The following is a 13,716-nucleotide window of genomic DNA, read 5'->3' on the forward strand; positions in this document are numbered from 1 at the left end:
AGGCCAGGAAGGGGCTGCACTGGCATTGGGGGCCCCTGAGCCAGTGCCCGGGTTACTTACGCCACCATGAGTGGCCCCAATGCCGGCGGGGAGGCCCAGACACTGGTTTCCCAGTGCTGCCACCCAGGGACACCCCCTGGGCCTTCTGCCAGCATCCCACTGGCGTAAAGGCCCATGCCGGCATTCCTGGAGTGTGCCAGCATCCCGGGAGGCATTCCCGGGGCATGCTGGGCGGGGGGGCTGCCTGTAGGCAGCTCCCTGTCCCCTTTTGGCCCCAGACGCCAGCCCAAGAACAGCAGTGCTGCAAATGCTATTTTGCAGGTGCAGCCTCACTATTCTCTGTGGGGCATTTTGCCCCATTTAAACTTTAAAAAGCCGGTGAAAGACTTTTTAAAGACTTTCGACGGCCAAAAAATGAGTTAGGAGGATCTGTGGAGGGGCCATGCCATCCCCGGCTGCCGACAGCTCAGGATTGGGCTGTGAGGCTCAGGTAGAATGTATACTTCATATCGGGAAAGGTAACCACCAAGTCGAAAAGGATGCCTGCATGTTTAACAAGAAAGCCATAAAAGGCAAAAAGGTTCACTGTGGAATGAGGGGAACATCCCCATGCTAGAGAAGCTTGTTTTTAGAAAGGGAGTCTGAAGAACTGAGTCAAACTGATCGATGAGAGATAAAGTTCTAAGACTACTAGGTAAACAGTCTATCTCAGCTTAACTTGACTTGCAGGGTTGTTGTGAGTAAAATGGAGGAGGATAGAATGTGCATGCCACCTTGAACTCCTTGGAGAAGGGCTGGATAAAACTACAATAATAAGTAAATATTCATCTTTGTTCCTCTGTGCAGCCCCACATTGGGACTGTGCCGGCACAGATTGGGGCACAGTCTCAATGTGTGTCTCCACAGAAGACCTCGATGAACAACCATTACAGGTAAGTGCAACTCTGTTTTCTCTGGCATCCTACTTTCTCTGGCATCCTACTGGCATCCTACTTCTAAACAATTACCATGGGTATGTGCATCTGCATCGGCCCTGATTAGTATTTGGATGGGAGACCACCAAGAAATTCCAGTGGTTGCTATGCAGAGGAAGGTAATGGCAAACCACCTCTGTTAGCCGCTTGCCTTGAAAACCCTATGGGGTCGCCATAAGTCAGCTGTCATTTGATGGCACTTTACACACACACACATCTGGAATGCCATGGATTGTGACTGCATGCTGGTGAGCAGTCCATATCTCCTATCCTCAGATTGTATCTCCGTAAATCTTACAACTATACAATATTTCAGCATTCTGATCCACTTTTTATGATTATTGGACAAGATGACAGATTTTTCTTTACGCATCAATTCCCCCCCCCCAGTTCATTTGGCTTTGTTCTTTGTACAAAAGTCAAGGAGGTGTCTTGAGCCCCCACCCCCATGCTTTTGTATGTGTGCATGTTGCCAGCGTTGTAGATCTGCGGTCAAATGTTTTGTCTTGTTACTTCAAATTCATACATAAACTTCACACCTTCCCAACGTTCCTGCCTGCTTGTCTCCGCAGTACTTCTTAGCTTGCTGTGTTCTCTGGCAGCAATACACACTTCCTCCTGTCCCTAGCCTCTCTGCAAGGTTCTCCCTCTGCTTTATTTCTTTTGGACCAGCAGTGCTTTAAATCTCTTAACCGAATAGATGGCATGTCCTCTTTCTCTTAGGCCTCTACCCATCCTTCCCTAAGCCTCTAATTACCTGCCATTGCCTGCTTTATCCCTTCCCAGAGATACCTAATTAGCTCCTCCTTGGCCACTCTGTCTTCCTGTCTTTGGTGTGCATTAGCTTCTCACGCGTGTGTATCACTTGTTACTTGGCCTCGAATTGCACATCTCATTTGCATTACCTGTTTCCAACCAAGACCTGCATGGTTTGACGCTCCAGTTCATTGGTTCTGCTATTCCTCACCTGCCTACAAAGCACCTCCCCTTTTTATGCCCATTTATTATTATTATTATTATTATTTAGCCATGTTGACCTTTCACTTCCCTCACAAAAGATGTACTATACAATTAGCATTCTTTTGCAGATATCATTGGGTCAGATAGCTTGTAGCATGAGATCATACCAGGTCACAAGTAATGGCAACTGCCCAAAAGGATCTCTATCTTTGAGAGAGGCTTTAGGTTACAAAAATGGTTTTATAATTACCTCTACTTAAAGGTTTCTTAACAGCCACTTAGCAACTCTAATATAGCTTTTCTATATCATGAAGTTGCATTTCCATAATGATAACAACCATTGCCTACTAAAATGAAAAGCTGTGGTTTAATTACTAGTTTTAATGTGTTTAATAATTATTTTTGTAAAAAAAGAAAAAGAAATAAATGAGACTAAATTGTGGTTCAGGAGTGACTGGGATGGCATTGTAGCTACTAATTAAGTAAAATATTCTCAGGCATGAAATTACCAAGGAAACTGGATTTCATTACTGCCTAACTGCCTCTGCTCTGGAGGCACAAAAAGCTGTTGTTTAATTCTTTAATTTATATTCTTGGTTGTTGTTTTTTTTGTAGTGAGGGATATTCAGACTCATAAACCACATATGCCAGAATTCTTCAGTTTAAACCAATTAGTTGCCACTGACTAGATTGGTTCTAAACTATCTCAAACAAGTAACTGGCTTAATCCATCATTTTTGCAGTGCCCTTATAATAAGCACTTCTCTGCCAGCCATGACTACCTAGGATATGTTTTCTCTTTGATATGTAAATACATACCTACTAGTAAGAAGAAGAGTTGGTTTTTATATGCCGACTTTCTCTACCACTTAAGGAAGAATCAAACCAGCTTACAATCTCCTTCCCTTCCTCTCCCCACAACAGACACCCTGTGAGGTAGGTGGGGCTGAGAGAGCTGTAAGAGAGCTGTGACTAGCCCAAGGTCACCCAGCTAGCTTCATGTGGAGGAATGGGGAAACAAATCCAGTTCACCAGATTAGCGTCCGCCGCTCATGTGGAGTAAGTGAAGCTTGCCTTGTAAAAACCTAAATACATGCTTCTAATAGAAGTTCCCCCCTCTCCTAAATCATGGTTCGATTGCAGGGCATGAAGACATAACAGAACAGTGGACAACCTTCAAGTTATGTCAGTTGTGGAGTAAGGGCTGCAACTATAGAATCTGAGGAAATGTGTAGTGCATAGCTTTCCTCTTAGCACTGCATTCCTGCTTTGGCTGGCCATTCCAGAAGGAAAAAGGGATAAAGTTTTTCCTGGACAGATAATAGGCCATATGCATGTTTCAGACAAGCCAGAGCAAAATTACCGATGGTGTAGGGTAACTTCAGAGGCAAGACAAACACACAAATGGACTATACCAGTGATGGCGAACCTTTTAGAGACCGAGTGCCCAAACTGCAACCCAAAACCCACTTATTTATTGCAAAGTGCCAACACGGCAATTTAACCTGAAAACTGGGGGTTTAGTTTAGAAAAAAACAACTCATACGTTAACATCTTTTGCCTTAAAAGAAAAACACAATAACAGAGCTTTCAATGATCCAAACAACTTTTTATTGAAAGGCATGCTTTTGAACAATTACTGTGATTTTTGCTGTTGCGTGCATGCTGATAATTTGTCTACCCTTGGCTCATACTTTGTAAGTTTGAGAGCAACACATGCAGCACTCAGGTCATCTGTTAGTCTGTTTCTGGTGTCAGATTTGATATAATTCAAAGCTGAAAACAGCTGCTCACAAGCATAAGATGATCCAAACAAAGTAAGGAAAGCAATCCCAGGTGCTTTCATTGACTTAAAATTATTTGGCAGAGAATTCCACACTTTAAGGATTTCATTTTCAGAACTAACTGTGCTATCCTTTGTCATCCATAAAATTAAATCATGACAATGACTGACAAACACTGTACATTTCCCCCCTCTGGATTCTCAAAACTCTGCAGGGGGGCTTATTGTTGAGTTGTGCATCTGAGTGGCAAATCCAAGGCAAAACCTCCCATTCATTAATGGCCACTAACCCCCAATGCAGAGTTTTGAGAATCTGGATGGGGAAAATGTGCATCTGAGTGGCAAATCCAAGGCAAAACCTCCCATTCACAAATGGCCAATAACCCCCCAAAACCTGGCAGCGCTGTGAGGGGAGGGAAAGGGGGGAGGAGGAGGGCGCTTTACCTCACACACTGTCCTGCGGGTGGCCCTTCCCGGGGCGGTGCAGGCTTTCCCCCAGTCCCACCTCTCACCTGGAAACCGGGAGAACCAGGAGGTGGCCGCAACGACCTGCAAGGAGGGAACGGGGGCGGGGTCCGGCCGGTTGATCCAGGTGGCAGGGCAGCCAGGAGGGCGGTGGCGAACTATATACATTCATTGCAATACATGTACTAAGGCTGCATAATACAAGGGGTCTGTCCGTATGTATGTGCATAGGTCTTATTCACATGGTTGTTTATTGATTGAAAACGCTTTTATATTGTTGTTGAAGGCTTTCACGGTCAGAGTTCATTGGTTCTTGTGGGTTATCCGGGCTGTGTAACCGTGGTCTTGGTATTTTCTTTCCTGACGTTTCGCCAGCAGCTGTGGCAGGCATCTTCAGAGGAGTAACACTGAAGGACAGTGTCTCTCAGTGTCAAGTGTGTAGGAAGAGTAATATATAGTCAGAAAGGGGTTGGGTTGAGCTGAATCATTGTCCTGCAAAAGTATCAAAGGTAATGTGCTAATCATTGTCCTGTAAGTATCAAGATAATCTGCTAATGAGGGTGTGGTATGTTAATAAGGAACCATTGTATCCTGAAGTGATCTGTTAATGTGTGAAATCCAAAGCTAACCTGCATGGCTATTGTTGACTGTAGTCTTTGTTAGCCTTGAGGTTTTCAGGACAGGAAGCCAAGCCTTATTCATTCTTAAACTCTCTTCTTTTCTGTTAAAGTTGTGCTGATGTTTATGAATTTCAATGGCTTCTCTGTGCAATCTGACAAAATAGTTGGTAGAATTGTCCAGTCTTTCAGTGTCTTGGAATAAGACCCTGTGTCCCGTGGCTGAACATGGACTGACACAAACAGGACACAGGGTCTTAACAGAAAAGAAGAGAGTTTAAGAATGAATAAGGGTTGGCTTCCTGTCCTGAAAACTTCCAGACTAACAAAGACTACAGTCAACAATAGCCATGCAGGTTAGCTTTGGATTTCACACATTAACAGATCACTTCAGGATACAATGGTTCCATATTAACATACCACACCCTAATTAGCACATTATCTTGATACTTACAGGACAATGATTAGCACATTACCTTTGATACTTTTTGCAGGACAATGATTCAGCTCAACCCAACCCCTTTCTGACTATATATTACTCTTCCTACACACTTGACACTGAGAGATACTGTCCTTCAGTGTTACTCCTCTGAAGATGCCTGCCACAGCTGCTGGCGAAACATCAGGAAAGAAAATACCAAGACCACGGTTACACAGCCCGGATAACCCACAAGAGCTTTTATATTGCTTTTCCACCTGATCAGGGTCTCCAAGGCAGCCATGTTCCAGTGAACATGCAAGTCAGAGATGGAAACTGTTGCTCTCCACCACACGGAACGTACTCATTCCACCCTGTTAGAACATCTGAAAAGAGCTCCGTACTTCATAACATGTAACACCTAACGGAAATCAAATAGATTTGAAATATGAAAAGTGATCCTTGTAGCACGCAATGGTCCCAAGCTATTCGTCAGAAGTTGGCTTATATTGGAATTGATTTTGACTCTTTATTACTTTCTGATGAAAGATCCACTTTTTGAGTAATCAAGCAAAGACTTCTGGATCATGAGCTGCAAACCCTTTTCCCTACTAAGGCGTATATATGTCCACCTGCTTTTTTGGCATTTCTAGCCAGCTAAGCTCTATGGCTTTCTATTTTCATAATATAGTTGATCCAGACCAAAGAAGAGCTTTTTTCTTAGCTCATATGAATGCCTTTCCATCGAAGGTCCTACTAGGTAGATTTAGTCACATTCTGTATCAGGAGAGACTCTGCCCCTGCGGTTCAGGATCTCCAGATTCGCTTATGCATATTATATTGGAATATCGCCTGGTTGAGGACCCTCATAATGACTGTCTATTAGATCTGCTTGATACTGAAATAGTCAATAATAAAAGTCGAATGTTATTTGCTCTATTGTCTGGTGCTAAGCCTGAAACTACTGCTTTGGTTGCAAAATGTTTGGTAACGTTATTGAGATGGGGATCCATGAAGCCCGTCTAATATTTTAAGTTGCTGTTGTGATTGCGGTTTATCTAGTGAATGGTCAATGATTATGACTATTATTGTTTATTGTACCGTATTTTCCGGCGTACAAGACGACTGGGCGTATAAGACGACCCCCCCCCCATTTTTACAGTTAAAATTTAGAGTTTGGGATTGTCCCGAGTCCGCGGCCTAGGGTTGGCCCTCAGGACTGCGCCCCAACCCCGCGGCCGCCCCCAGACCTCCTGGAGTGGCCCAACCCGAGTCCGCGGCCTGGGGCCAGCCACCGGTCCTCCTGGGGCGGCTCAACCCCCGGGGACATGGACAGAGCGGAGGCGGCTCCCCAGGGAGATTCTCCAGTCCGGCTCGGAATTCAGCATCCGGCGTATAAGACGACACCCGGCGTATAAGACGACCCCCGACTTTTGAGAAGATTTTCTTGGGTTAAAAAGTAGTCTTATACGCCAGAAAATACAGTATTATATCACAGTCCGGCTGGATGGGCAGATTATTTTAACCTTTTGCTTAATTTCAATAATGTGGTATATTTTATATATTTCATATTTATTTGTATTTTATATATTCTGTATATTTCTGAGCCTGATAGGGGCCCTGGTTTGTTCATCTTGGGTTGGTGTGATTTGATTTTGATTGTGAGAATTTGTGTGAGATGTCTTTTAAACTATGCCTATTAAAGGTTAATGAATGAATGAATTTTTTTTTTACTTCAAATAGTTCTTGTCCAAGGTGGTCACCTGGAGTGAAAAAATCTCCCTAAAGGAAATAAACTGCACACATTCTTTGTTAGTCCATTTAGCCTTCCTTCCTATACATTTTACATGGTGGTTGTACAGGATGAAGCCTAGTTTTTCCTTCACGTTCTAGAATGACTTTGTGTGCATGGAGGAGAATTACTTGCATGAGGCACTACGCTGGCTTTCTTTTTCTTTCCAGCAGGGGTCAGGGCCAGTATGAACAATGGTTTTAGAACAGTTTCCAGGGAGGAGTGTTGTGCCCTCAGGGTCCCAGTATGAGAATGAGGCTGCTTACCTCTTCACCTGCTATTGCAGCAGCTTCCTTAGATCCTGTTTTTGTTCTTGTTAAAAATGTTTTAGATCTGAACTTTGGCTACTTCATTAGAAGAAGGTAAATTTTTTTTAGCTGTACAGTGAGAATTAGCATCAGTGAGATTCTCTGGACAAGTTGTTTCTTCTGATTAGGCTCACCTTCAATGGTTTGCAGAAGTGGCCCATTGTAGTTCCCTACCTTCCCCATGATTCTCTAACCACATATCAAAACCAAAAGGTTATGAGTTTTTATATCTGCTACCAAACGGTGCTCAATTTTGAGGGCATACTGAGGCAATCTTGCTTCTTGAGTGGAATTGAATTAAAATTCCTCGAAATCCAGAACATAATTCAGTTGTTTTGCCCTATGGAACAAAAGAGAGATTATCAGGATTTTTTAATATATCAAATCCCCATGATGCTCCTATCCTGAAGATTAAAAAATGTACAAAGTACTGAGATGGATGAAAGGGGAACATGAGGGCAACAAAAGGACAGGGAGACAGAAGAAAACATATGGGGAGGGTGAAGGAGGGTTCTACCTGCTCTGCAAGGCCTTGTGGCTCTCTAGGGTTGCCAGGTCCCTCTTCGCCACCGGCGGGAGATTTTTGGGGTGGAGCCTGAGGAGGGTGGGGTTTGGGGAGGGGAGGGACTTCAATGCCATAGAGTTCAATTTTCAAAGCGGCCATTTTTCTCCAGGTGATCTGATCTCTATCGGCTGGAGATCAGTTGAATTAGCAGTAGATCTCCTGCTACTACCTGGCAGTTGGCAACCTATACATCTCCTTTCTCCTCCCCCAAGAACAGTGATTGGCTGGGGGAGTTTTGCGCTCGGACAAGAATACCCCCCCTTTTGCTGCCTGCCTGCCTGCCTGCCTAGAGTCCTGGCACTTCTCTCCCTCCGTTCCGGAGGCTGGCGGGTGGGCACGCCTTCCCCACCCCTCGCCTGGGATGGGCCTTGGAGCTGGGCCCACATCTCCAAGCCCAGGGGGACGTCGTATGGATGGCTCCAGGGGGAGACCGGCGGGGCCATGCCATGTGCTCCTCGCGCTGGGGGTGGTGGTGGCGGCAGCTCAGTCTAGGGCAGCTGGACCCAAGGGAAGGGGCTGTAGGCCCCTCTACCCCAGCAGGGAGTTTTTTTTTTTTTGAGAAATCGGATGGGAAAAATGTGCATCCTGAGAGCAGAAAACCCAAGGCAAAACTCCCTCCCATCATTCTTCTGAAGAGGGGCAGCCAGCCTGCTCTTAGCTCCCTCCTCTCTCTCGATGCACTGTGGCCGGATCATGGCCGGCACGCAAGCCAGGGGTCTTCTTTCCTCTCCCCCCCCACCATTCCCACTTTCAGCTAAATACTTCTCTGGGCACATGGATGCAATTCCTGCCCCCCCCCCAATCCTGTCTATCATTAAAGGGCAATGTGTTCCACACCTATAGAAAATAGAGGGAAGCTTTGAGGAAAGCGCTGCCCCCCCCAATTTGTAATCTGACTGTTCCAAAAGCAGAACAGAGTGAGGGTGGAAGAAAAATGGAGGAGACCAGAGGGACTGGTGCTTGTTTTTTGCGCTGGGGCTGGTGAACCGCACGAGGTAATCTGCTGGGCGGAGTTGGGGCGGAGTTGGGGGCAGGCATAAACAATGAGCCTGTTGGAAGGGGAGGCCTCCTGCAAAAGGGTCAGTCCAAACCGTTGTCAAATACAGCGTGTTTTGTTCCCATGAAAAACCAAAACTACATCAAAATTGACAGGGATAAATCGCGGCCATGAAAAAAACATTTAAATCGTGTTTTCTTTTAGTCCGTGGCAAAATAGAAGCAAAATCTACCGTGAAAATTGCCCCCCACAGTTCTAAAATAACAGGGGTTATTCTGTAGAGGTTTCATGTTTTCTAATACTTTTAAAAGGGATCATGTTTGAGATGTCTTCTGTGTGAAGTTATTTATATTAACTGTTATAACTCATGAAACTGTATCAAGTCCCCTCCTAAGTTAACTGCATGCTTTCAGTTATGGCAACTGGATGATTTAAGCTCTTTATTTTACAGGTTGTTTAAAAAACCTGAAAGAACTCAATGTCAGTTTTAACCGTTTGAAGACAATTCCTCCTGAATTGGGAGACTGTGAAAATCTGGAAAAACTTGATTTGTCTGGAAACCTTGAGCTAGCAGAGCTACCATTCGAAGTAAGAATTTGACTTCACTTCTGATATGTTGATAAATGTGAACTTTTAAAAAACTAAGCAAAGATGTATGATTTAAATACATGCACAGTTCACAGACATTCTCAAAAACCAATTTCCACAATTGTAATCTCTTCCACAAAGATATTTTAATGATAAATAGTAATAATACATGTAACTAAAATCTCCCTTTGTTGGTAAAGTACAATAGAGCATATGGGTGTCTATTTACTGATGCCCATTTGCATTTGTGTATATAAAAGAGCACAATTATGTTGAGGTACTCCATACAAGGCTAATAGTATAAATGGCTTCCAGCCATAAAAAACAAAATTATATGGACAGATTTATCCATGCAAATTCTCTGCTACTAGGGGGTGGCCCTTTGAAAGTGTTTGGCTAGTTTCCAAGGCTGCCATTAGTGTCAAAAAAAAAATGCTTGGCAGAGATTCAGTTACATATACAGCTCTATGATGCTGCAAAGACTTCTAAAGAACAGTGAAGCACATTCAGGTCTGTAATAGGATTAAACGTAGATGTTCATATTCAATTGTGTTGGATACATATCTGTCCAATTATATGGGGAGGATAGAGTATTCAGAAGTAGAATAGAGGTGCTTGGCCTGCAGAAGATCCTATGTCCTAAAGCATCACCATTTAAAATGGTTGGTAACCATGCTAGGAAAGAACTCTTTCTGGGACCTTGGAGAACCGATCAGATCAACTGTATGAGGTTGGTGGATCAGTGGTCTGCCTGTACAAGGCAGCCTCATTAATATAGATATATACATGTTTAGTGCATTCAAGGTATGTAATCTATGGAAACTTTGTCATTGACTTAAAACTTGTCTTCTTTACACTATGTTCCCAATATAACTTGTCGGATCATTGATATCTGACAAGATATATTGGGAATATGATTCTGTGGATATGGAAGCATTTTCTAAGTTGGAGATTGGCCTAATGGCATATTGGTATTTAGGACTGTCGATTCGGTTCCATCCGACATGAAAAACAGCCAAATTTTCCCCGATTTGGTGGTTTCTACTTCGGATAGAACCAAAGTCAAAAAAGGCGGGAAAACAATGAGCCAAACTCAGTGAGTTTGGGTGGATGCCGAATAAATTTGAACAAGTTTGGCACCCCCGAAGCAGCATTCTCCCGCTGCCAATTGGTGGCCAAGCTGGGTCTTCTTCTGGCCAATCAGTTGCGGATGAGTGCGTGAGCCCGGCCGCTGTGCGGCCTGGGGAGAGAAAGCAAGAGTGTCTGTTTGTGTGTGAGAGAGATCCCTGTGTGTGTGTGTGTGTGTGGGGGGGTGCGTGTGCACATTCAGGGCTTTCCGCGGCTCCGGTGGAACCTTTTTGGAGGTAGAGGTCCCAAACCTTCAAAGTAGCTTGGAGGGACCCTAATTGCAAGAACCCCCAGGTTTGGTAAAGATTGGGTCGGGGGGTCCCGGGTTATGGGGTCTGGAAGGGGTCCCTCCCATCCCCCCATTGAAATAAAGCCATTTTAAGCACATTCGTGGCTTTCTGCGGCTCCGGGGGGGGGCATTTTTGGAGGTAGAGGTCCCAAACCTTCAGGGTAGCTTGGAGGGACCCTACTTGCAAGAACCCCCAAGTTTGGTGATGATTGGGTCAGGAGGTCCCAAATTATGGGGTCTGGAAGGGGTCCCCCCATCCGCCCATTGGAATGAATGGGAGCAGGCGATCCTTAATGTGCATCTAGAGAGCGGCAAATCCAAGGCAAAACCTCCTGTGCATAAATGGCCAGAGAGTCTGTGTGTGTGAGTCTGTATTCCTTCCATTGCTGCTGCTCCTGTGCTCCTCCTGTGCTGATCATGAGAGATCCTGTGCTGAGCTGACCTGCTGCTATAATCGTATTGGATTACTCCCGAGTCCTGACTCCCAGTCCCTGCTCCTAATGGAAGAGAAGACATCCACAGTTTGACCTCTACCTCCAAAAATGCCCCCTGGAGCCGTGGAAAGCCGCAAATGTGCTTTAAATGGCTTTATTCCAATGGGTGAATGGGGGGACCCATTCCAGACCCCATAACTCGGGACCCCCTGACATAATCGTCACCAAACTTGGGGGTTCTTGCAAGTAGGGTCCCTCCAAGCTACCCTGAAGGTTTGCGACCTCTACCTCCAAAAATGCCCCCCCCCCCGGAGATGCGGAAAGATACAAATGTGTTTTTAATGGCTTTAAATAGCCGAATTTATTAGTGAACTCCGAATTTCATGACGAATTCCACAGATCCAAATAGGGGGAGTTCGGACTTTTGCATTTCCCTAATAAAAACGGGCCGAATTTTTCCGAATCTGAATTTTACCGAATTTATTCTTTTTCAACAGCCCTATTGGTATTCTCATGTGTCAAATGGTACAGAAGCATCTCATTTAATGTTAACATTTTTCAGTTGTCAAGCATGAAGTTTCAACCAAATAAAACTGAAAATTCAACATAGGCTACAGTTCTAAGCACACTTCTATCAGTGGGTCTCACTTCTTTGTGATCAGACTTTCATTATAATCAGTGCTCCTTGATATCTATTTGTCTGTGATATGTCCCTTCTGAATACCGTATATACTCGCGTATAAGCCGAGTTTTTCAGCCCAAAAAAAGGGCTGAAAAAGCCAGCCTCGGCTTATACGTGGGCCAATACGGTAGGGGAGGGGAGGAGGGAGGAGGGAGGGGGCAACTTACCGCCGCCGCCATCGCCGCCGCCACCGCTGCTAGGTCCATGCGGCTTCCCCCGGCCAGGAGCGCCCTGTGAGGGCCTCCTGCAGCCACTGGAAGGCCGCATGGCCGCTGCCGCCGGCCGCGCCCGGCTCCCCCCACCCTGGAAGGGCCTGAGGAAGCCTGTTGTGGCCACTGCAAGGCTGCGCGGCCGCCGCCGGGCACGCCCGGCTCCCCCCCCCCTGGAAGGGCCGGGGGAATCCTGTTGCGGCCGCTGCAAGGCCACGCGGCCCCTGCCGCCGGGCGCGCCTGGCTCCCCCCACCCTGGAAGGGCCTGCGGAAGCCTCTTGCAGCCGCTGCAAGGCCGCGCGGCCACCGCCGCCGGGCGCGCCTGGCTCCCCCCGCCCTGGAAGGGCCGACAGAAGCCTCCTGCGGGGGGCCCACCGCCACCACCACCGCCTTCGCCGGGCCTCAAGGTAAGCCTGCGGGTGGGGAGGGGTTATAAGCCGACCTTCGGCTTATACACGGGTGCCTAATTTTTCCCCATTTTGGGGGAGAAATTAGGCACCTCAGCTTATACGCGGGTCGGCTTATACATGAGTATATATGGTATTGCTAATGAAATAAAGAAAATGAAGACAGTCTTAAAACAAAAACAAAAAACCAGAATATAGATTCTGGTGAATGTGATTAATTCAAATACAAATTGTAGAGTAATTTATGAAAAATGCCTTTAGAGTTTTTCCAGATATTTTGTTGCATGTTAAATGAGAAATAGTTTGAAACTTGTGGGGAGATTGCATTTCCCCAAAATAATTAGTTGTTTTATGGAGGAATTGCATTTGATCAATAGAAAAATAAATACTGTAATATTTTATCATAGGGAAAATGCTATTTTTCAATGAGCGGAAATTAGGGGACTAGAACAACTGTCCTATGGGGAGTGGTTAAGATGCTTAGGGCTGTTTAGCTTGGAAAGAAGGTGGCTGAGGGGAGACATGATAGAGGTCTATAAAATTATGCATGGTTTGGAGAGAGTGGAGAGGGAGAAAAACTAGAATACTAGAACACGGGGTCATCTGCTAAAGCTGTAGGGTGAGAGATTCAAAACAGATAAAAGGAAGTATTTTTTCACACAACGCATAGTTAAATTGTGGAACTCCTTGCCCCAGGATGTGGTGATGGCTGCCAGCTTGGAGGTCTTTAAGAGGGGAGTGGACATATTCATGGAGGAGAGGGGTATTCATGGCTGCTAGTTAGAATGGATATTAGTCATGCTGCATACCTATTCTCTCTAGTATCAGAAGAGCATGCCTATTATTTTGGGTGCGGTGGAACACAGGCAGGATGGTGCTGCTGCACACATCTTGTTAGTGGCTTCCTAGAGGCACCTGGTTGGCCACTGTGTGAACAAACTGCTGGACTTGATGGGCCTTGGTCTGATCCAGTAGGGCCTTTCTTATGTTCTTATGTTCTTATCTGCTTGAGTTCTTGGTGCCATTACTATGTGCTTGCCCAAATGCCATAGGCATCTATGTGCTAGTGTCTGCGACAAGCAACATCTCCTTATATGCCA

At 45.5% G+C, this 13,716-nt stretch overlaps 1 protein-coding gene across 1 annotated transcript in view; it reads left to right on the top strand.

Annotated features, from left to right (window-relative positions):
- LRRC2 (leucine rich repeat containing 2) overlaps nucleotides 1-13,716 on the top strand; it is a 104,186-nt gene that overhangs the window by 63,483 nt on the left and 26,987 nt on the right. The window contains exon 5 of the mRNA XM_056848693.1: nucleotides 9,331-9,467. Coding sequence (XP_056704671.1) covers nucleotides 9,331-9,467 — 137 coding nt within the window. The remainder of the gene's footprint in view (nucleotides 1-9,330; nucleotides 9,468-13,716) is intronic.

This window comes from Euleptes europaea, chromosome 4 (assembly GCF_029931775.1).
Source record: "Euleptes europaea isolate rEulEur1 chromosome 4, rEulEur1.hap1, whole genome shotgun sequence".
Lineage (NCBI taxonomy): Eukaryota > Metazoa > Chordata > Lepidosauria > Squamata > Sphaerodactylidae > Euleptes > Euleptes europaea.